Here is a 24098-nt window from a genome sequence, read left to right as displayed (position 1 = left end):
GTGACGCAATTTTTCAGCCTCAGGTGAGTAAAGGCACATACCACATAACTCTGCTGCTCACGTAGCATATAGAGTGCTGGAGGAAGTTAATCATCGTTACCAATGGAGAGAAAAGACTCATCAGGAAGAGAACCAGATGATCATGAGCGGGAGAGCAAGCGCACGACGATGACGCTGGAGCTACGCTTTACCAGCAAACACTTCCTTGGATCCTCTGCGTTTGGAGCTGGCGGGGCGTTTCATCGCACAGGTGAAAAATGAGGAGTCCCATTCTTGGTCGCCTGGAGCCCACAGAGGGCAACACCACTGTCCCCAGGTCCTATCATCCATCAGAATGCTTGGGTCTAGCTTAATGCGTCGGGAAGAACTCACACATTCCCTCTGGGATTTCATCTAGTGGTATAGAGTTACTTTTAAAACTGCAGGATAGCTATCTTAAAAAATATTCTAAAATGGCCACATTTAAAATTCTGAGTTAACTTACCATGTACAACAAACCAAACAAAAGCAATAATTATGGAATTACAGGGTCACATTTTAATTCCTGAATTTTACAGTTCAGCATTAATATCACCACATGTATACAAATGGTGTAAAACAAGTACAGTGGTATTTTTAATACAAAATAAACTTCTGTTTTATGGAAAAAACTATACTTCATATCTACACAGACAGCCCATCTTTTTCCAAACGATAGCTAAAATTAAAATTAACTACAAAAATCTCCAAAACAGAGAAACTGCTTCAGTTTAAACTATTCCAGGAGAAATGGACCCATAACACATATTACAAGAGTGATCTATGTGGTGGATTGCAGCTGGTTTCGTATTTTAACATTTCTGACACATCAATTTCCTCTCACTTCATCATGATCTCAGATCACATATGGGCAAACTAACATTAAAATATTTACAGTTCACTTGCTGCTCTTGCAAATAAAACCTGGACTGTTTGCCTCTTATCGCCATCAACTCATCTATTTTTGTTGCAGTTTGCTTACCTACATGGAATGTGCTTTTATTTGTTAAAAAAGCAGCTTTCGTATTACACCCAGATTCAGGTGCTGCTTGTTGATTCTGCCTCAAAGACCAGTGTTCTGTTAGTAATAATTCCGTCTTGGTCCAAAGTGACTTTGGTGTTAAAACGCCGCTAAATTCATCGCTATGAAAAACCTGTTAGTGTTTCTTATTACCACCTCAATTACACAATTTAAACTCGCAAACAGGAAAATGGCTTGCTGCTCCGAGAAGAGACAGCTCGTTTAACAACACAGAAAGTGATTCAAACTCTGCATCTTCCACAACGTGAAGCCGACAGCTACTCGGGTGTGCCGTGTACAGCACCACTTTGACAGAAGCAGCTCCTGGAGCTATTTTGGAAGCGATCGTTCCTTCGCATAGATGTGACTGGATGTCTAATCGAAAAAACAAGCAAACCCATCCATTTTGCATCCAGCTTCCATTTTCTCTTGAAAAATACAAATTAAAACTTACTTTTAACTGTTTTAAACAACTCAACATGCACTATAACTGCAGTGTCCCTCCCTCCAACCATGAGAAATGCGATTTAATTGGTAAGAAATGGTCCCAAAATCTGGATTGTTCTTATGCAAACAGAGTTAGTTTTCCCTTAAAATTTTTTTAAAAGAGGCATTGCTAAAAGAACACAACTGACAGCACCATTACAAAATTAAGATTACTGGGTTCGAAATTTAAGCTTGATTTTTTTTTTTTTTCTACTTCTGTTAAACACCGGGGAAACCCTGCAATATTTTTTAAAAAGTGTTTACCATACCTTTCCCTCCCGCTGCCCTCCCGACACCTGAGACTTTCCTTGCTGAGAAGCCATCATCCAGGTTCTGTGAATACTAACCCACTTTTTTTTTTTTAATTTTTCATTTTTTTGACAGCCTGAATGGCAGACTCCTTACTTACTAGAAAGATATTCAGTTCCTTGGAAGCTTTGTGTTTACAGAACTAACCCTTTCTAGCTGATAACTGAGTTTCTTTTGCTACTCCTTGTGTTATCTTATATACTCATGGGAGAAAACTTTCTGAATCAGATCCTTTTTAGCTCTTAAAACAGTTGCAGCATTTGAAACCCCATAATAAAAGTTTTTATTCCAAAGTTTTGGTTTCATTTATGAACCCAGACGAGGTCTTTTCCTTGGAGATGTCTCCTCCTCTTCATCATCATCTTCATCATCAGGATAATCCACTAGGCCAACTAGACTTCCCTGCCAATTTAAAAAAACAGAAAAAAGAAAAAAAAAAAAAAAGAAAATCTCACATTGAAAAAAATACCCAGGAACATGCAATTTTAGTACATAACCCCCAGCCAACCTGCCCGGGACACGCAAGCCTGCCGTGGAAGGTTTCTTGATGATGGTTTTTTTCATTCTAAGACCCATTTGTCTTGAGACGTGGTTAAAAAGTACTGCGACTTCCTTGCTCCTCTGGATCTGGCCTCAGAATTCTTACTTACTGTATTTCATCCGCTTAAAAACACTTACTAATTCCCTGATGGCGGGAGGGCACTAACATTAATCCAGAAAAAAAACCAATCTCCTATGTGTATCACACACACACAGAGCAGCAACTGGACAGTTAGAGCTGAGGAGTGGGAGCCGCTAAATTAGGCAGAAGATGCAAGATTAAACTCTGCCCACCAGATCACCAACAGACTCCAGTCCACCTAATACTTCCTTAAACCCTCCCCAAAACTAGTAAGGGTTTAACTAGGCAGGCCTTTGGATGAATTTATACGTCAATAAGATACCCTGCCTGGAGACCTTACCATGTTACAACGGGTAAAGTCTCATGATACTGCTCTGCTGTCCTAAGCGAGGACAGTGGCTTTTGTACAAGTTCTCCCACCTTCGTGGCTGTCACCGCTGTGGTCAGGGTTGCGTTCTTTGACGAGGAGCCGTTGGAGCTCGCTGGTGACGTCTGAGCTGCCACGGATTTACTGTTTGCGCCGTTTGCACCATTGGCTGCGCTGGCTGAGTGGGAAAAAGTGAATTTGAATCCCCCAGCTGAAGTCCTTTTTGGAAGATTCTCTTTGTCTTCACTCTCCTTAGCTGAGGGACAAACATTTTCATACTTAGGTATCAGCTGTACACCATGGAGTACAATCCACATCACGGCATAATCACAGGGCAAAAGCCGCCTTTTCTTTTTTTTCTTTTTAATTCAGTTTAAATCAAGGGCTCACCTACTGACCTCATCCAAAGCACGCTAGCATTCAAACCGAGCATGGCACAGATGGTGTGGACATGGGGACATTGCTCACTCAGCGCACACGAGTGCATGTAAAGTTTTGCTTTTGAATGTCATTTAAACTAGATGCACACTTGGAGCAATTTAACTCATTATTTTAATCCTAAACTAGCTTGCAAAGACATGTTAAGAATTCATTACTTAATTACACAGAATACTCTTACTCCTGATTATACAGAGCACAAGCAACTGGTTTGTTTACATGATACTCCACGTTATGTGGCACAGAGCACTTCCAGTGCCGACAAAGTGAAATGGAGTAAATACCTTTTTTAGTTTCCATAAATTTTTCATAGCTATCTGGAAAATCATCCTCCTGTTTTGATTTCTCAACCGGAGGTACAACAGCTTCACCTTCTTCCTCTTCATCTTCATTGAACCACATTTCTTCGTCCTCCTCTAAGGCTCTTGCATCTCTGCGAAATCTATTGCTACGCAATATAGATGGAACACTGTAAGAGACACATGACAAGGGATTCAAGTTTTGCTTGCTGTTTCAGACTCCGCCAGGATCAGAAATGGCTTCTGACGCTTTAGAGTGAATCCAGTGCGTTTGAGAAGGCAGTCCAGCTCTGTCCCCCGCTCTACTGTCAACGTAAGCTTCACCAAAACGCCAGCTGACAATAAGGCAGACCGAACCCTCACTCTGAGTGACAGAAGATTCTGCCCTTCATAAGCTGAGAGTTTTCTGAATGTAACATTTAATATACTGACAAATATGAACTGTACTACAGCAGGCCACAAGGAAAGTCAGATGGGGGTTTGCTCTAATTGAAGAAGTTTTCATCAAGAATGAGAAACAACCCCAATCCCAGCCTTCTGCTTTTTCTGCCCTCCAGGAAAGAAATAACCAACCAGCAGTAAGAAGAGACTACCTAATGGCATTCCATGAAAGTCCCAGAATACAACGCAACTGGGTCGTACCTGTTCAGCTTCTGGTTTTGTCGGTCTTTTTCTTGCTCATATTTTGTCTTCAGTCCCTTGAATGTCTGAACATATTCGATAGATTCAAGTGCATTATAAAAGTTTTCAACTATATGTGCAATAAGGGACTTAATATCTTCCTGCATGAGAACAAACCAGTATTTCAGTCTCAAATACTAACATGCAGAAGTTCAGAAAGCTTTAGTGTTTTAAAAGTAACTGATGCATTGTCCAGAGTCAAAACATTATTGTAAGGAACAGATGTGAAGTCATCAGATTCCTCTTTAATAAAAAAGCTGAAATCTAGAAATAATTACTAAATTTCCCATATAAATGGACAATATACTCAGCATCATCCCAATTCTACTTGTGATAGTTTGATTAAACCATGATGCTTGCTATGTAGGATTAAGCCTTCTTGAGAAGAACAGGAGTCCAGCTGTGCCCTGCTCTCCCCACACGTTTTAGCGCGCTCCCTAGCCCTCAGTAACTACAGCAGCACACACGGGATGAGGCACCTTTTGGTCAGTCACCACCTAACAAATCTCAATGTATCAGGCAAATCTTAATGTTTGCACCACGCTGGCAAAAGTCACCTGGAGACACAAGGCATTTTCTTCTTGCTGGAAAAGACAGCAGCTACAATATCCTATGACTAAAAACTGCCCTTCATTTTCCCAGACTGCAAAGATTCCCTGAGAAGACTCCCACAAATCGAGGCATTCGCAGCGAGTAGCTCAGGAGCTGTTGCAAGTCCTTGTTTTCTACCCCAGCAGTACAACCAACCGGGCACTCCTGCTTGTCCTGTCTGTCCTGTCCAGATATACGTTGTTCCCACAAATGCTGCCAGTGGAAAAGCTACCAACTCAAAGCTGACACTGGCTAAGAAAGCAAGTGTGTAGGGTTTTAAAGGACAATGATCATCCAAATTTATAGTCAAATTAGTCTCATTTAGACCCAATAATACCCAGATTTACTCAGATGTAACACATTTCACTTAATCCCTCACTTCAAAGTTTGGTCCAGAAACAACGCATTCAACCACTTCGAAGAACTGAATCTGCAGGATACTTTTACACAGACTTCTATGTAAATAGGGCCGATGCATACTCTGTGATAGGCAATCAAGTAAAACAAGCACAAAGCAGCTTACCGGCTCCTTTCTATTTGGGTACTTACCTATGGGATTTTTAGTTTGTGATTTTAAGTAGTAACACACTATTGCAAGGGAAAGATTTGGATTTTGTATTTCTACCCGAGATGCCACATACACGTGAGAGCTGAAGAAGCTGCTTAACTTACCACTCTGATGAATTCAAACAGCTCAATCACAGCGGAGTTGAGCAGATTGTACCTAGTTCCATTATCCAACAGAGCATTTATAACTGGTTCAAACAGGTTTCCCTTGGTGATATAACGGTTATAAAATTCATCTTTTAGGCCAATTATCCTCCTCATAAAGCGAAGAGCACCTATATGAAGAAAAAAATTCAAGAATTTAATAACTACACGCCAGGGCTCCAATCTGCTTCTGTTGGAAAGAACCAAAAAAACCTGACCTGACGTTACTGAGAGGAAGATGCACCCCCAAACCAAGAGCATTAAAAAACACTTTCTGAAAGTTCAGAAGAAACATTTGCTGACAGGTAACCTTTCTTTCATTCTCTGACTATCCTCGGTATTTGAATATGATCAGGGTCCATGAATTTATTTTTGAAATACAGCAGCAATAAACTTCAGCACAGGCAAAGTTGAATTATTAGCTCATTCCTGTGCTCTTCTGTGTGCGCCTCGAGAACTAGCCCCTATTCTTTAAATACCAAGGTTCACAAAATTTCATTCACTCTCCACAAGGAGCACTAGATTTATGACTTTATTATGAAATGACAGTATTTCCATTTAAATAAGACAGCTGATCACAAATGATCCTTACTATCATAAAGACCTGAAAGGATCACTGTGGACTTCAAAAGATACAACAATTCTCCTTCCACCATAAACTGCATTGGTCTACACTAACAGACACCTGCTACCTTTTTTTCAAAATTACTTAACAGCTAGTCAGTAATAAATCAGAAATTAACAGGAATTTTGAATTTAAGTACACACTTTTACTTGTACGCATTCCACACAGTACACAGAAAGCCTTGAAGGAGGGCATCACAACAGCTCCATACTCACACAAGGCCAGGAACGTGTGTTTGGAATTCATCAAGACCAGGACTCTTCTTAGCAAATCTTTGTTCATAATGTAATTCTTGATGTGATATGTGTGGTGTTCCACACAAAAAGTAAGCAGCTCCAAAATTAAGGCAAGTAGTTGTGCCGTTTGATAATTATCTACAAGAAAAATTAATGCCTTAAGTTGTACCAAAAAAAAGAAAAAATTATATATACTGTCATGCACCAAATCATCACCAAGCTCAGCTGCTATTACAGTTCCCGACACATTTTTTAGTGGCGGACTGGATTGTTTTAGGAAGCAAGACATTAGGTCAGACCAAAACAACAAACGCAAATTTGGCTTTTATTTTTTTTTTTTTCCTTCAGTCACAAAAATCACCCTGAATTGATCTTCCAGAATCAGCGAGTTACTGGTTATGGCAATCCAGACTAACGGTTTGTAGTTAAAAGAAAAAAGCCAGTCAGCCCTGTATTCGTGTGAACCTAATTAGCAATGTCTTTTCATAATGGTCAAAAAAGAACCCTGCACAGATAAAAATCCAAACTGTAAAAGCTCAGCTATGTCTCTTTAGTACAGATTCCACTAACAATGATTTAAACTTTCAGTAGCAAGGTTGACTAGGCCGGGGGGAAGAAAAAAAGGTGAAACCCAGTAACTCAAGAGCAGATGAACATGTTAATTCACCTTCCTGTCATCTCAAGTGAAGCAAAGCACCTACATCTATTTCAATAAAAAGTATTTAAAAAAAAAAAAAAAGTATGGAAGTATGGACTTTTTTTTTTTTGTAAATAAAACCACCACACACAAAATACAAGACAAGTTTCAAAACTCAAGGTCAATTAAAACTTACCAGGACAAATTGTATTACTCTTAGTGGACCCAACTACTGCATCTGATAAATAGAAAAAAAAAACCAAAAAAAACAAAAAAACAGAAAAAGGTTTTCAAAGCACTGTAAATATTTAAAAGATGGGGATAAACAATCAATTCTACCAGCTGTTAAAACTTTTCATCAAATCAAAAGTTTTTGTAAGCTATAGGGAAATAAACATACAGCAAGAATGCATGCCAGCTGAGATTTCTGTATTCAATTTACATTACAAAGTTTCAGATTCAACTAGGTGAAAATATGTAATCTGATACTTAGGAATATTATTCCTACTTAGACTAGAAGAATGTGCCTATTCTAAATTTTTTCAAATAATATTATAAAAGGAGTACTACAGATGCAAGTTTTGTTTTCACATAAAAGGCATAAAAGATGTATTTCTTTGACTTAACACTTAAGATGAGAAGATGGGTAAGATGAAAGAAATGTTTTTACCAAATATGTATTGGTGCGATTTAATTTAATCTCTTGAATGAGTATTCAGAAAAAAGTCCAACTCAAGAGGCTGTAATGATGTTAAATTTCTGTTTGTAAAGCACTAGAGGCAAACCAATGAGTGTTATTTGTGTGCGCCAAATGGAGATTTCCAATTCTTTTACTGTCACCAGGAAAAAATAAAAAAGGAACAAGATAAAGCAGTTCCAAGTTGTATTTCTTTGAAGAGATTTCTTTCAGCACTTCTATACTACAGCCAAGTGAAAACTAGGCTTTGGAGTTAATCACCTGAGCACACCTGATGCTTGGAATCATGTAACCACTGATGAATGTCACAGCATTTTTGTAAACTTTTAGAAAAAAGTACCTGTGAACTAAAGATACTCTCTGCTTTACAGCAAATATTCTTTAAAATTATACTAGTAAAACTAGTATACAATTAACAATACACATCAAGGAGATACATATTTTACAAAGTACAATATAAAGATACGTTATCATTCAAAGCTGCAAGAAAGGGCTATTAAAACTGCTGCCCACAGAACCGCTGTCACTGGGGGAACAATAGTTTTCAGCAAGTGTCTTCCCAGCTTGCATCACAGGCTTATCGCTGTTACCAGGACTGTAAGTCACTTGAAAACATTACAAGACTTAAAGGGGGAAAAAAACCCAAACCAAACAAACCACATTACCTTTTCCACATTTATCTTCTGATGTATTAGCCAGAAGCGGTGCAGTAAGAACATGCATACAATGGTTGTAGAAGAAATTGAGAAATTCGCTTTTTTCTGTTTTCTAAAACAAATATAACTTTATTAAATACTGGCATTTTTATATAACCTTTTAAGTAAGAAAGAGTAGTAACATAAGAAAGAGCCTACAAAGATTCTATCGCCTCCTTCAGGTCTGCCTGTATCTTTTTGGTTGGGCCTGCAACAGTATCTTCACTCAAGGAAGATGTATTTCTTTATTTTGGGAAAAGATCTGTGAGACATCAAACCAAAGTAGCTAGCACCAAAAAAATCCCCACCATGGATGCAAATATATACTGAAAATACGTCAATGTCTCAAAGCGCTTGACAAAATTTGCAGAAACCATTCTTAAATGCAGTAATTTTATCCGTGACAACCTGCAAACCTTTTTACACTGAAAAAAAGTATCAACTGGTCCATTTCACTACTTTCTATATAACATATGTGTTTCAATACACGAGTAAGATTACAATGCGTTCTTTTACATGCAGTATGCATTAAATTACAAATACATTGTACTTTGGTTTGGATTCAGAACGTCAGCAGTTGAAAGAAAGGAATGATCCAAGTTTTAAAGCAAATTTCTACGAATTTCCTATTCTCACTTTGACATCTAAACACACGTACAATTTGGAATTCAAGAACATAAATAGTGCTGTATCACTGAAGCATGGGACTGCTTGGTTTAATAAATACTTGCACAATGCCACACACACAAACCTTTTATTATCAAAAGTTAATGGAAATTTCAGCTTACTTTTTTAGCTTGTTTAAAATCAGTATCAGACCACACACAACACACACACAAAAAAAGAAACTGTCTTGTTTTTTTTTTTTTTAAATCCTCTAACAACAACAACAGTAATAGAGAATATCAGGTTTTTAATTTTGCTGAGACAGTAAAGTGTCTTTACCCCTTTGTATTTTCTTACATTAGCTGTGGCCAACATATTCTCTGGGTCTATCAGAGTACGCAAAAGCCCCATTAGCTGAACAGCTCCCCCAAGTTCAGGATCAGTATCGCAGATCATCTGCTCAATGACCACATTGATGAGGAGGATATCCTGCAAAAAAAGCCCCAAACAAACAAACCACAAAATAATTAGAGACACTTTCAATAGTGGAATGATTTCCCTAGTTTCTGTATTAGGTTTCCTTCTTTTTTTTTAATTTAAGTGAACCAGAAAAATTCAGAGTTGCATTTAGACACTGGAGTTCTGTCAAGCACAACCCTCCTCACCTAAAATCATGTTAGGCAGACCTACAATCTTAGTACTGTAAACACATGGAACACCAACAGGAATTTTTGTATCAAATCTACTTTTTCCTATGTTACTGGTATCTAAATTTTTGGGATAACCATACTCCAAATTCTGGAGAGGTTTGTTTTGCTGGTTTGTTCCCCCCCCCCGCCCCCTGTTTGCTCTAAAACTAGTATATTCAACACACTCCAAAACACTTTTACTTACATCGTCACTCTGTTGGGCCTCTTGCATTACAAATTCTCGGACCATGGATGGACTAAATTCTACTAGATAAGAAAATATATCTGTAGCAGCAGATCTAACTTGCAGATCATCCATTCCCTAATAAAAAGAGATCAATTTATTAAAGTAAATCAAGTTTGGTATTTATTCTCAAGTAAAGCTGCAAAGAATAGGGAGTTAAAAGTTTTGAGAACATTTTATTACAAAAGTTTCTGCAAGAGACAAGGTAATACAGTTACGGGAAAAAAAAAAAAACCAAAACAGCCTTTAGAAAGAATGCAAGGCTCTCTGTGAATTTGATAGCCCTAATTTAAGCAGAAAACTTTTATATCGTGATTTATTAATAATTTTGCTTAAGGTATAGGATTTTCTCTGAGAACTGTACAATTTCTAAACCTAAAATATTAACGTAACAGGAAGCATTACTAAGATTAGCATTCATTTAATCACTGAACATCTATATGACTTATGTTTTCATAACAGTCAAGGTTATTACTCTAGAATATAAAACCCCTTGAATTCATAGTTTCTAAGTAACAACAGCACTGACACATGAATTGCAATGGTCAGGCAGCAACAGCTGCTTCGACCAAAGGAGTGAAAAAAATTATGTTCCCACATTACTGATTAAGATAGATTAATCTGCTTTATACCTCCGAAAAGACAGGATTACATAATCTTTCGGATAGGAACAAGTTCCAAGATTATCTAAAAATACTTCTTTGGCTCTGTTCCAACAACAACAACAACAAATCAAGCTGTCACATGAAAAAGAGTATCTTTCAATTGTTACACATTGTCAAAAGGACTGCATTTACCACAGACTTCTCCATCATGCAAAGTAAAAATAATAACAGCAATAAACTCAGGCTACTTCAGAAAACTGTAGGCATCTTTTGGATTCTGAACGTTACAATAAACTTCAACTTTCAACAGAGCAAAGCTCCAATCAAACTTACAAAGAGGTGCTTAGCAGATCTGGTTTAGCTTAAAAACCTGCGGGGTTTTTAAATTTTATTAAAATCAGCTTTAAGTTTTCACTTACCATTACAATTTCAAGAGCTGGAAGAATTCCCAACTTTGCCAAAGTTTTGAAAAATGCATCTCTGTTCTGAGGTTGTAACGTCTGAGAAAATGCGCAGAATTCCTTGAAAAAGTTAACCTATCATATAGGAAAAAATAATTTAAGGTGTATTTGATTCAGAAAACTCTCAGAAAGTAGGAAACTGTTACAATTTGTACCAGAGTCTGTATACTGGCTTGTACCTGCCTTCCTAGAAAATGGTATTATTCTAGTTCTCTCTCCTCCAACCTTCAACAACATCAACAAAGGAAAGCAAAATAAAGTATATAAACAAATAAAATAGTTTAAGACATTGAAATTTACCTCAGAAAGAAATACAGTCACCTTGTAGCTATTTCATCACACCTAGTATATGAAGGGTTTATACTCTTATCTGGCATGCCTTTTATTTGAAAGAGCAAAGATGCCTCCCTTGCCGAAAGCAAGATTTTAACAGGGCAATTTAAGCTGATAAACATAGTCAAGGATAAATAAAGTTTTTAATACATATTAAGGGACTACTGGTAATCCTCAGTCATACGACTTGAAAGATCTTTTTGAATGAGTAAAATACAGGTGGAAAAAAGCAGTGCTTATATGACAAATGTAAGTGATACGGTATGTTGAAGAGTGCTTGGAAGAAAGTATACCTTTAAGTCTAGGAAGTCAGCTTAGTGCTATTACTTTCTCAACAATAAAATAATTATTTAGAACAAATAAATCACAGCTCACCTTGCAAGAAATATTTTTCTAGTGAGTACATAAATGAAGACTAAGCTACACTGGAAATGATTCTAGGGTTACAGAAATACCTCAATGACTGCAGAACTAGCAGAACAGTTTCAGTATTTCTACTTAATCTCTGTAGTTTAAAGCATTCAAAGAACCACAAAGACCACTGACTTACCAATTCGCATCGTTTGTCATCATCTGTAGCTTCATCTGTTAATTGTGCAAAAACTTCAGACAAAAATTTCTCATCTTCCTGTGTAACACATAAGAAGAATACAACTTACACAATGCCCCTTAAAAGTTAAAACATCGATCTTTATTGGATCCCAGACTGTAGAAAGTCAAACTTAATTTAAGCTTAACTATGATGCTAAATTACAAACAAACAAAAAAATACATTAGAAGATTCGGTAGATAAGGGTTTTTTTTCTATTTTTCTCCACACTTCCATTATTTTATCACAAAAAAAGGGAAATGGAGGGGTACACATTCAGGAGGATCACTTCCAGTGTACTGTTTCAGTACTCATTCTGCGCAGCAGAAGCAGGTCCAGGAGACCAGAATCATGTGTAAGCTGAGCATAGGCAATGATTACTAGAACTGCCTTCTGAACGACAAGTCTCTAGGGAAAGCGTCATTTCCTTTCCTTCTCTGCCATGCCACCCCTGTGGTTTACAGCTCTGCCCCACCCCACATACTCACTGCATGATTTGCCACACACCCCCATGCATCAAAATTCCAGAAAATGAGCGTCTTTGTTCCAGGCTCCCTCCCTGCACCGCGCATGTAACCTCCCAGGAAGGCAACCTGGACACTTCTACATCAGAAGTTGCCAATCAAGATAGTTTTTACCATGCTGCATCTATGCCGTTCACAGTACACTGTTAATGTCACACACATATCAGTTACCCTATTTCGGATCTGCAACATCACAAACATTTTTTTCAGTCCACCTATGCAAGGGTGACTAGATTAACACATTATTAGTTTGCCACAGCCATGTCCCCATTAACCTTGTTCTCAAAATAAGCACACAACCCCCCTTGCAGGAAGCTCAGCTTTTCCAATCTGGAAAACTTTTTTGAGTATTATTTGCTTTTCATATTCAGATCCTCTACTACCAAGAGATACTTATTTTCAAGCACATATAGGACAACATTTCTACTTCTTGTTAAGCATTTCAGTTACACCGTTGCTTAATACTCGAGAGATACAAGAAAACCAGGGTGAACATCATCATCTCTGAACTGTTTGGGCACTTTCTGCCCTCTCTGTACATCGATTTCTCTGGACTCCTTCACATGGAAAATAGTGTTGGCATTCTCTCAAATCAAATGTCTCTGTTACCTTTTAAATACAATATAAATCTTAAAGCAAATAGTAACGTTATGCTACAGCATTACAAAATTATGCGTCACTGTACTGATTCAACTCTACAAACTTTACTTATGCATTGAACAAACATGAATGGAATAGCAGCATTCCAGTAAACATTACACTGCATAATGTAGAGGGTGCTTACTTCTCTGTATTTCCTGTGTGCTGTTGCTAAAATCTGCGTGCTTTATTAGCTAACAAAATACAGAATTTTTACAGTTACAGGAATGCCAGTCAAAGGCTCACAATTTTTTTCCTGAAAATTTTAAGACGTGGGGAAAGAAGTGCTTTACAAACAAATGATACCTGGAATCAACATCAGAGAGAGTGCAAAACACACAGACTTAGTAGTTTATTCTAAGCTTTGCTGGCTTTAACAGCTTGATTAAGCCTGTTAAAAAAAAAACCCAACCATACCACAATCAACAACAGATAGGCTAGAAAATCCTCACTACAGAACACCTGGCAACAGAAAGATCTCTTGCTTGTATAAGGCTGCTGCAGTGTAGTCCTGATGTCCTAAAGCACAGGATGGATCTAGGTTTGCTTTGCATGCTCACTCAGTTTCCCACGTGGCTGCCCTTCATCGATAGCAGTGCTGGGATCTACTGCTTCGTGGCACGTAGAAAGGAGCTTTACTCTGTAGCAAACACAATCTGTTACTCCTATAAACTGCATTCTCCTAGGGAGCTTTGCTGATGTATTTAGGGTAACAAGACTCCTAATGTCTTCACCAAACCCAAAGGAGCTTTAGAGTTCTTGTGCCACAAGAAGCAGCTGATTTACACCAGGGGACTGCGACAACAGTCCTGAACCTGAGGTCCATACTACCATGTAATTTTACTCAGGCGTGCTATCAATAACATCTCTTTCATGTGTGCTGCCTCTTAGTTTGTAATTCTCAAGGCAGTTCAAATGATGCAAGTATCAACATTATTTGTAAATCATCGTGCATGCCTCAATTACAGTCTTTAAAACAGTGAGGCAAACCTATGTGACATATACTCTCTCTACTATGGCAAAGACAGCAGTGACAGAGTAGCAAAGAACTGTCAGAGGATTTCAGAACTTCAAAGAGTACTAGAGGTAACAGGAAATAATAGTTTTCTGTTAAGACACAATTAAATATTCAGTACAGAAAAGCCTAAATGAAAAATAAAGAACTTTAGAGTTAAAAATCTCTAAATGGAAACAGGACTGTGGCCTCAGGAGAATAATACTGAATTTATTTTTGGTTTTAGAAAAGTAATATATGAAAAAGAATAAAAAGGGAAATCTTTTAACACAAAGTCATTAATTTTGCAAGTGGAATTTACTTGTTAGTTTCTTTCTGCTATTCAACCAGAAAAAAGAAAGTAGAAAGAAGCCCAAAAGCTTATTCATGCAATTATCTACAATTCTTTAGTTTTGATTTTTTTTCCTCAGTCCTCTATTACATTCTTTAGAAATATTCCTTATGGTAATGTTATTTCTCCAGTGCCTCTCTTTTTCCACAATTTTAACTACCCTCCTCTTCTCCACTCCATCTTCCTATTGCACAGAGACTATCCACACTCAAAACCAACAGGTTTGTGATGTTCTATTCTACACAAATGTACCATTTTTCTAAGGACATGGATCAGAAATGGAATAAAACCACTTTGGTACCCATTAGCTTGCACAACAAAATATGAACTGAAAATACCCAAAGTGTCATGAAGTTCACACACAGCTCTTTACCAAGGCTCCTTCCATGGTCCAGTTTGGTTGTCACACCCAACTACTTTTAAGCCTGCTTCTGACTACAAAGTATGTAGTAAGTTTTTTGATATAGTAACACATTGGTTATTTATCATTACTTTTGGATATCAGTATGAAGAAAAAACCCAAATTACATTATACTACAACACAAACATCTGAAATCAGTACCATAAAGCAACAGTAGTATAACAGGAATGGTTCTGAACATGCTTTTTTGAATCAGATTCAGAATTTGCTATAAAGATATCACACGTCCCTGACATAGAATACATAAAGTTTCTTGTTCCCTAAATACCTATACAAAAACAGCTCAAAATGTGTATTTTGCTTGTGAATCAAGAAGAACCTTTAACTGTTTACAACCCATTAAAAAATATTAATATACTCACCTGAAATCTACCTTTTTTAAAGTACAAAATAAAAGGTAACAGAAATGAGGGGAAACATTCAAAACATTATGCAAATGAAAGCGTGTACGATTAACTTACTCAGTGTTAAAGATCTGTAATCAATTTCAAATCTACAGCTAGAGGTATCTACACATAATCCATCTAAACCATATTAAAAACCACTTACCTGCAACATACTGACAATCTCAACTTTGTTGAAGAAAATAAAGGAAGTGAGGGTAGAAAGAAAATTCTCTTCAAAAACAGATGGTGTCGGCAAGATGATGTCCTGAATATACTGTACCCTGTAAGTCTGGTGGATTTTTTGCCTGAGTTCAGAGTCTGTTATAGGAATAACCTCCTTAAATTTTGCTGTTTTGGTCAAGAACTCCCTGTGCCGTTTTGGCTGAGCCAAAGAAGGATCATACTCAAGGCATCCAACAACATCCATAATACACTCATCAGAAAACATCACCTCAAACAGAGTTGCTTTGTTGAGGAACAAAATTCCTCTAATAATTTCATACAAATGATGTAAGCCTTCAGTGTTCTCTAAATTCTCGCAGACTTGGAAAAGCTGTAACAGTTTTTTAATATAGCCTTCATTCTCCAAGGCCAGTGCTAGCTTTTCTCTACGGATGGGTGAGGAGAGAACGGAGGTAACTAGGTCAGCAATCTCTTCAAGTTTGTTGAGTTCACAAGTAGGAAGGTCGATCAAAGGACTAGTTTCAGGCATTTCTTCTATGTGTTCCTCTTCTGACTCAATAAGGTCCTGTGTGACTTCCACTGAAGGATCCTTACCTTGAACCTAAGAAGAAAGCACACACAATTACTGTCTTATCCCAAAACATATATAAAAATAATCAAGTCAATAACTGAAATAACATGTGCTTATTTTACAAGTAGGTTTAAAAATTACAGCACAAATACATGGAGTCACAGAAGAAATTAAAACATCTGGAGGAAAGAGAGTATTTGAAGTTAACTGTACCTGGCAGATTTTTTCCCAAATTTCATCACAGCCAGCTTTTTCTTGAAAACTCAGTGCTAAATCATAGTTTTCTGCTTCTGACCAAACAATCAGGGTGTCCTGTTCAAGACAAAAACAAAAAAATAATTGTATCTGAAACAGGTCTACACTGCGTATTAATCTGTATTCTGTTAAGTCGTACGTCTAAAGAAGAAATAATTTTATTTAAAGTTACACTTGTCAAAAAAGAACATAAGACACTAAAACATTAAATCACCTGTTCTGCCATAGGGGACATCATCTTTCTTTATTGCTATTTTACGACCACTACCTTACATATTATATATTTAAATATACTTTTCTTCGTATCCAAAACACTTATAATGGCATTTTTCTGCAACATACTTCTGAGCCAACAATCCTGAAAAGGGAATGCACACATTGTAGGAGATTAAGAAAACCTGCAATGTAACAATTTAAGTCTTTTCATATTTGATAAAATAGAAACAAGAAACCAAGCTTACAGTGTTTCCTCCTCAGAAAGGGTTTAATACAGCCTTAGCAATGTGAGAAATAATGCCCGACATTAAAATATTCTTTTCTGAATGAAAAGACATACAGCATGAATAATATAAAACTCCTAAGTTCTTACTAAAGCTACAAACATCTTGCCAACAGTTATTTTCATTTGAGCAAGTTGTTTGTTTTTCCTCTGTTACTATTGCCTCTATCAATTCAATTTGTGCACTTGCACAGTATATCTGGATGATTCACTGGAATTTCTGAACAGACTAAAAAGGGTTTTTTTTATGAGGTTTTATTAGGACACTTGCTGCTGTACTGTGAGGAATGTAAGCCTGTTATATATATATAAGCCTGTTATATATAGTTCAGCATCCTACAGAAAACTCATCTTCATGTTAAAATGTTCAAAACTGAATGGCGCTCTGCTAACTCTGCAGTACATTTGATGAGCTCCAGCAAAATGGTTCAACACTGCACCAAGTTTGTTGACTTCCTGAACTGTTACCACACCTTTTTTTTTTTTTAAAAAAACACACCAGCAAGCCCTTGTTTAATGGTCAATAAGGTAATTTACTTCCCACCTTTACAAAGGTCAATATTCACCACACAACTTATCAAGGCTTTTAAGTCTTTACCTTATGCATCACTTATTGTAAACAAATGTGCAAAGTGATACTTTTAAGCCTAGCAACCAAACCCAAACAAATATCTGACTAGCTTACAGATACCCAATATACCTTAGGAAACTTCAGGGGCAACAAGAAACAGACACTGCCATTGCCCCCTCACATCTTTACCCCAAAAGTACTTCTTGGTTTCCTTTGTACACCAAATGACAGGAAACGATGAAGCTCATTGATTACTATCTGTAAGGTGTTCACTATGCTACAAGGCCAATCAGCGACATGGTATCATACAACTATCCAGTCACCATCCTTCATGTATCCACCAAAGACAGAGGGACAAAAACATAATAAATACCAAGTGATCATCGCTACTCTTGAACCTACTGTCAGTCAGCATTTCTTAATTGTTTTCGATCAAAATCAGGTTAGTTTAGATGGTTTAAACAGACCCTTGTTAACGCAATTATCTGTGCAGGGAGCACTAGTGAGTACTTCCCCTGGCAGATGAGAGGGGACTAACATTTGGGACAGGACTGCTGACAAGCAGCTGGCATGGGACAGTAGGTAAACTCTTCCATCAGCACAGCTATCTGAAAAACAAAAGTCTGTCTCAACAAACACAACTTACCAGCTGCTACAATTATCAGTCTGGAAATGAATGAAAATCAGCATCACTGATGGCATTAATTCTTCAGTTAATTTCTACGTAATCTTAATCTCTCAATGTCCATATATAGTTGCATGTTTTGGGGGTTTTGTCTTTGTCTTTTTCCTTTTTAAAAAAAGGTTTGGCATAACATCTTTTTCTTACAGCAACATTGTTGACAAACGCCTACCAATAGATCAGCTTCCTTCCCCCAAAACATCATCACAGACCACACTAAACACAACAGCATTTGCACAACCTAATTTTTTTTCTTTTTTTTTTCCTTCTTTCTCATTTTTACATATTCCTTTAAAGAAACCAGGTTTTCCTGTTCTGGAAAGAACTGAGCTGACTGCACTATGGTTTTAATGCTGTTTATGAGAGTTGTTTATTTATACTACAGCGTCCTATATTACACTTGCACTTTTGTCCTAGAGTCACAAATATTAATAGGTAGTCTCCCTGCTTTCGGGCTCTGATTCACGTGTGCAAATGGTACAGCTTCATATAGCTGACACGGTTTTTGCTTACAGCTGTCCACCTTCGTCTCCAGCTCACAGACAGCTGAATCTCTATGTTTACAGTGTGCCATTTTAGAGCGAGCAGTTGAACTGGGCTTCAAGGAAAAAATAATAATAATTGTCAACGTGGGCACTGAAAAGTCTGATACACTCCCTGTCCTGGTTCTCTTTCAGAGATTAAACAAAAAATAACAATTCTTAAGTACAAATTTACGGCTATTACAGAACTCAAAATCTGAAATGTTTATCTTGAAATGTTCTGTGAAAGTACTGATGCCCTGACACTCAAAATCAATACACTTCCAGGAAAGCTGAGACTCAGGGGTGCCTCAATGAACAAAGAAGGACACATACATGACGAGGTCCTATTCATAGCCCAGAACAATTCAAATAAAAGATATAGCGCAGTAACTTAAATGACTGCATGCATCCATAGAGACTGCACTCAAAAATTTTGTGAGAATTCTCGAGTTACTGAACAGTACTCATTACAATCTGTACTGCCCACACAAAGCAGAAGTTATGTAAGTTTCTCCAAAAATATTTCTGAAAGACTGAAAGAGAATGTCATCAGAAAATAATTGTCCAATACCAATACAAAATCTACTCATCTGGCGTATGCTTCCTGCATGACCTAAGACAACCCATGAAGACCACAGAGAGACATCTTCCAGGCCCAGCTGCTGCGAGAGACTACCACGCCCACCTGCTTAGATTAGCACCTGCGATGCTGCTTCAGCGACAAGCAACAGCAATGTTCCTCAGTTCACCCAAACACAATACAAAGACAAACAAAAGAAGAGATTAATTCAGAACAACAATTTAAACTAAGAGAGTAGTTCAAACCCCTCTTCAGTGTCAGTACTGGTTTGCACAACGTCTGCTACTCCAATTCTCCTTGTTCCTGCACTGGCCCCTCAGTCCCCCTGCACCAGCACAAGCATGCTGTACGGTGAACCAGATGGGGGAACACATGCCGATAAATATTAATCCAGCAAAAAAGAGGTATTTCAACTGAATCAGTTCCTACACCTAACCTGTCACAGAGTAACATGAATACTCATGCTGGCATGCAAGAGGAGTGAAGAAGACCCCTGGCAACTGCTCAGGCTGGCTTTAACAGCACCCCTGCAAATGTGTTAAATCCTGGCCTCAAGTAATGCCTCATGCAAATTGCGGTTGTCACAGGAGTGATGGCAACTCTGTGCAAAAGACAGTATTTGCACACATTCTTCATCTCAGATCTGAAAACTGATAGAGCACACCTAAAGGAGAGTTAGCATCCGAAGGCAGCATTCACTGTAAGTATTTCTGTAGCAGTTTAAAGTCTTACAGCCAACTAACTGAAAATTACTGCCCTCGTAACTGAGCCAGAAGAACAGGGCACACGAATGGATCCATCTGATTTCTCACTGAAGACATGCTCTTCTGCCAGTTTTGCCAGGGAACAGTAACCTCAAGCAGAGGGTGGAACAACAAAGGGGTGTGGCAACAACTTTTTAAAAATGGCTCCTGCAAGAGCCTCCAGAACACATCTGACCCTGCCCATTGGCCAAGACCAGGTGTCTGGTGGAGGTATGTAACTCTCAAAGCCTATGCCCCAATCTCTGGATACATGCAATTAGAGATTCTTTTATCTCGTATGCTGAGCAGCCTGGCACCTATGCCCAACCCAAGTCCTATTTCTCTGGAGAAAGAGGTCATGATTATAATATGGCTAACACCTCGACAGAACTGAATTCTGCACAAAAGCTAGTGACCACAAACACGATTCAAGAAGGCAGATAACAGGCCTGCCCTGTTTACAGTTAGTCAATAGTTATAGTACTACTTAGCACAAACAGTGTAATACTGGGAATCACAGACTGATGCACAGCAACTAAAAATCAGTTGGCTTTCTTTTTTCACAGAACATTGTTGTGGAAATCACAATTTAAGGGATAACTATCCTCTAAGTCCATTCAAGTAATTTATATGAAGACAGATGTGCAGCCAGGGCATGTTTCCTTTCCATCAAGGTGCACCATCTTGCAGCTTTCCCCAAACCCAAGATGATCAGCACCTTAATGAAAATCTGCAGCTGAACTCTGGCAAGTGGAAGAGAGAGCTCTCCTCCATGCTGCCATTCACGTACAAGCATCTGCCCTGGGCAGAGCAGTACAGCCTCCAAGTCTTGAGGCTACCTATGTAACAGACTTAAACATTCAGGTAGGGACAGTGAGGAAAGAGCACCTCTCTTCATCTCTGGTTAACCAAAACATTTTGCCTAAATCTTTCCACCATTTTTAAAAAGGGTCTGTTCCTGAGATGCCCAGGTTTAAATACTACAATCTTTTAACGATGAGACTGAAATCTCACAAACTGAGAAAAGCATGGGAATGCTACACTAAGGTCTGCTTTTTGCTACTCTACTCAGAAGGAAGCACATAAAACTTGAGGACAAAGCTCTGTCAACTGAAAGCTGTATGATTTCAGAGGTTAGACAAACCTAGAACGTGTCTCTGGAAATCATCAATCATTATTCCTCTTCAAAAAAATACCCAAACCAAACTTCTTCAAAAGAGTGAACAGTGAAGCAAACAATTCCAGCCACAAGGACACACAAGCATTAGAACCAGTAATAACAGCCAACCAAAATAAACCTCAGCCTGAGTTTTTCAAAACTACAACCTACAGAGACTTGCACAAGAAAAATGACAACAAAAGCTACTTAAGTCACTTGAAACTTTGCTACTAATTAAGTAAAGGCAGCTTTCAAATAATCGGTTGTATGAAGTTTCAGAAAACAGGTTGCAGAAGGAAGCATTTTAAAATTTTACAGCAACATAATCTGCATTTGTGTTTCATTATGTACTAGTTTCCTCTACTAAACAGGAAGCAGTTCAGGGCTCTTGACTTTCAGAGCCCTGCAGAGGTCCATGAAGACTGTCATCCTTCCTCAGCATGGCCCGCTCAAGGAAAGCCTACGACTGTCACCCACCTGACTAAAACCAACAATATCTAACAAGTGAAAAGTGCAAACCACAGAAAACAGAGCCTTCTGAAAAGCTAGGCCCAAGATTCTGACTTGCTCCTAACCTAAAATGAACCAGCCTGTGCTCAAGGGCTAACAAACTCTCCTCAAATTCTCCTAACATAACTTGTCACCAAAACAAACACAATCCTTAAAGATTTGTCTCTTCATGATTTACGAAGAACAAAATTACCATTTTCTAGTGTTTAAACACTTCTGGATACCATAATGATGAAGAGCAGTATAAAACACTGAACAAAAGGAACAGAGAATCTACTGTAGAACAAAGGAACAGCCAGAAAAAAAACCAGTAATAACCATGAGAACAATGTAGGCAGACACACCAAAAATTAATGCAGAAAAAGGAAAAAACAGTAAAAGCAGAAGAGATTTAGTAAGCTAATTTTTTTAGTGGATTAAGCAAAAATGACCTATTAACATAGCTCCCAACTGTTTTACTTCTTTGTTTTGCAGAAGGCTTACCCCCAGGAAAGGCAACCGTGCAATTAAGTCTCACCATGGCTAGTCACTTTACTTAGGATAGCAGAAGTTTTCAAGGCTTAAAACAAAAACTGAACAGTAACAATGAAAGAAGTCCCACAAATTCCTTCGTGTTATTTCCAGAAAAAGACCTCAAGAAGTAAATATGCCGTAACAGAGCCGGCCAAAGTTTTGCCTTCCTAATTCGGCAATTACTTCGCATGGCCTAGGATGGGAGACAAAAGTTACACGTATATGTTTGGAACTCTTTTTCCTATAATGAGTTCAATATTTATCCAAATTGCATATATCCTCTTCAAAGCCTTAAGTCCAAAAGGGTTTTTTTAGGAGACGCACATTTTAATTCCTAGGATGCAAAGTATTATAGCACCTACATGCTTCTAGGCAAGTTTTTCACCTCTATGAAAAAAAAACATCGACAATTCAATGTCATGCTGCTTTCCTTTTTTTCTGAAAAATGCCATTACTTTGAGCACAAAACAATTCCTCTGCATCGGTAATCAGAAAAAATAAAGCCTAGCAATAATACTTGCCTGCTGTTTTTGATATGCAGTATTTGGATTTATCTTCGATTCTAACAGTAGTGAACCTGAAAAAGGTACAGAGAGATATTTACCGAGTTTAACAAAATAAACACCTCCATGCATCTTACATACAACAACCGCCTATGTGCCAGCCAACATATCCTCAACTTAACCTGCATCTTACAGAAAATACAGGAGAACCACCTTCTTTAAACACAATTCCCTAAAATAAGCCAGGTAAGACACAATTTAACAGAAATATCCATATTGAAATGTATTTTTGTCTTCTAATTTAGACCAAAATTCTCCGTAGCACTGTTTTTTCTCCTGAAACCTGGTGCAATGACTAGCCATTTAGCAAACCTATTCAAATTTGCACCAGGTAACATGCTGCCCAGCATAAAAATGTTTTTGCCCACAGAAGCCACGTGGGCCATTTGCTTTTATTTCCTTCAACTGTCCTTCAGAAGTGAATCATCTAGATACTATAAACCCGGGGACTTTATCTTGTGTATGCAAGTAGTGTATGTATCCTGGCAACAGCTCCAGAGTAATTTATACCAGTCTTAGGTGGTTTATTTAGCACATTAGCACCTGTCGGCTGACAAAGTGGTGAGCATGAACCCTCCCCCCTCCAAAAAAGACCCTTAAGGTGACTAAAGTGCAATAAAACATGAGGAACACCACACAACTCGAAGGCAATCAGCGAATTTCTAGGGGAAAAAAACCCAACCAAGCAACCAATTTTTTATAGTAGCAAAAAGGGGAGGAAAAGTGCCCTTCAAAAGCGAATAAAATTATTCTCAAAACGAACAAGATGTCGTCACACGTAACAACTTCATCTCCGGTCAGTCAAAAGAGATGCAGCCGGCCAGGGTAACTGGAAGGGGGAAAGTCTAGGGCCACGGTGGTAAACACTGCGGCGGCTTATCGGGGGAAGGAAACTTTGAACGGAACCGCGAGCTAAAGGAAAGAAAGGGGAAAGAAAATAATAACAATAAAATCCTCTGGGCTCTTCTCCGATAAGCGCGGGGAGGTAAGGCACCAGCAGCCAAGCCCGGCGGCGGCGGGTGTCAGCCCTGCCGAGCGGGGCGGCGAGGGCGCCGGAGCCGGGCGGGCTGCCTGGCAAGGGCCGGTGCCGCGGGGGGGCGAGGGGAGGAGGCCCGGGCCGGACGGCGGCGGCGGGCGGCCTAGGCCTCCGCGCAGCCCCGGCCACGCTCTCACCGTCCGACTCGGCGCGCACCAGCAGCGACATCCCCTTCAGCCGCTCCACGTAGGTGGAGGAGACGTGCCCGGTGCCCCTGTCGTCCCATTGCCGATCCTCGTTGAGGGTGTAGACCTTCACCCGCCGACGGGTGTCCGACATGGTGCAGCCCCGGCCTCGGGCCTCCGCGCCGGCCCCGGGCCCAGGCCCGGGCCCGCTCCGCCTCCGGGGGGGGGGGGGGGGGGGGGCGGGCGACGGAACGAGGGCCAGGGGTAGGAAGCGGGGCCGCCGGGCCGCTCAGGGGCACCGCGGGGCC

General features: G+C 38.9%; 1 protein-coding gene across 5 annotated transcripts; it reads right to left on the bottom strand.

The window, feature by feature from the left end:
• Window positions 1–514: 514 nt before the first annotated feature.
• Window positions 515–23985, bottom strand: PPP4R3B (protein phosphatase 4 regulatory subunit 3B). Of its 5 annotated transcripts, none has more exons than XM_030021651.2 (16): window positions 23803–23985; window positions 22588–22643; window positions 16244–16342; window positions 15440–16060; window positions 11922–11999; window positions 10997–11113; window positions 9934–10050; window positions 9397–9528; window positions 8404–8506; window positions 7238–7279; window positions 6384–6542; window positions 5505–5674; window positions 4203–4342; window positions 3546–3730; window positions 2877–3079; window positions 515–2236 (listed from the first exon to the last, which is right to left on the bottom strand). In XM_030021651.2, the coding sequence occupies exons 1-16, from the start codon at window positions 23942–23944 to the stop codon at window positions 2141–2143; spliced, it is 2460 nt and encodes an 819-aa protein (XP_029877511.1). In that variant the 5' UTR covers window positions 23945–23985; the 3' UTR covers window positions 515–2140. The 5 variants fall into 5 exon arrangements, with proteins under 5 accessions (XP_029877511.1, XP_029877515.1, XP_029877512.1 ...); XM_030021655.2 differs by having other exon boundaries at window positions 2877–3001; XM_030021652.2 differs by having other exon boundaries at window positions 3546–3709.
• Between the last annotated feature and the right edge of the window lie 113 nt (window positions 23986–24098).

Source organism: Aquila chrysaetos, chromosome 8 (assembly GCF_900496995.4).
Source record: "Aquila chrysaetos chrysaetos chromosome 8, bAquChr1.4, whole genome shotgun sequence".
NCBI lineage: Eukaryota > Metazoa > Chordata > Aves > Accipitriformes > Accipitridae > Aquila > Aquila chrysaetos.
Note: the sequence above shows the minus strand (reverse complement) of the source record. Positions and strands in the feature narration are given on the sequence as shown.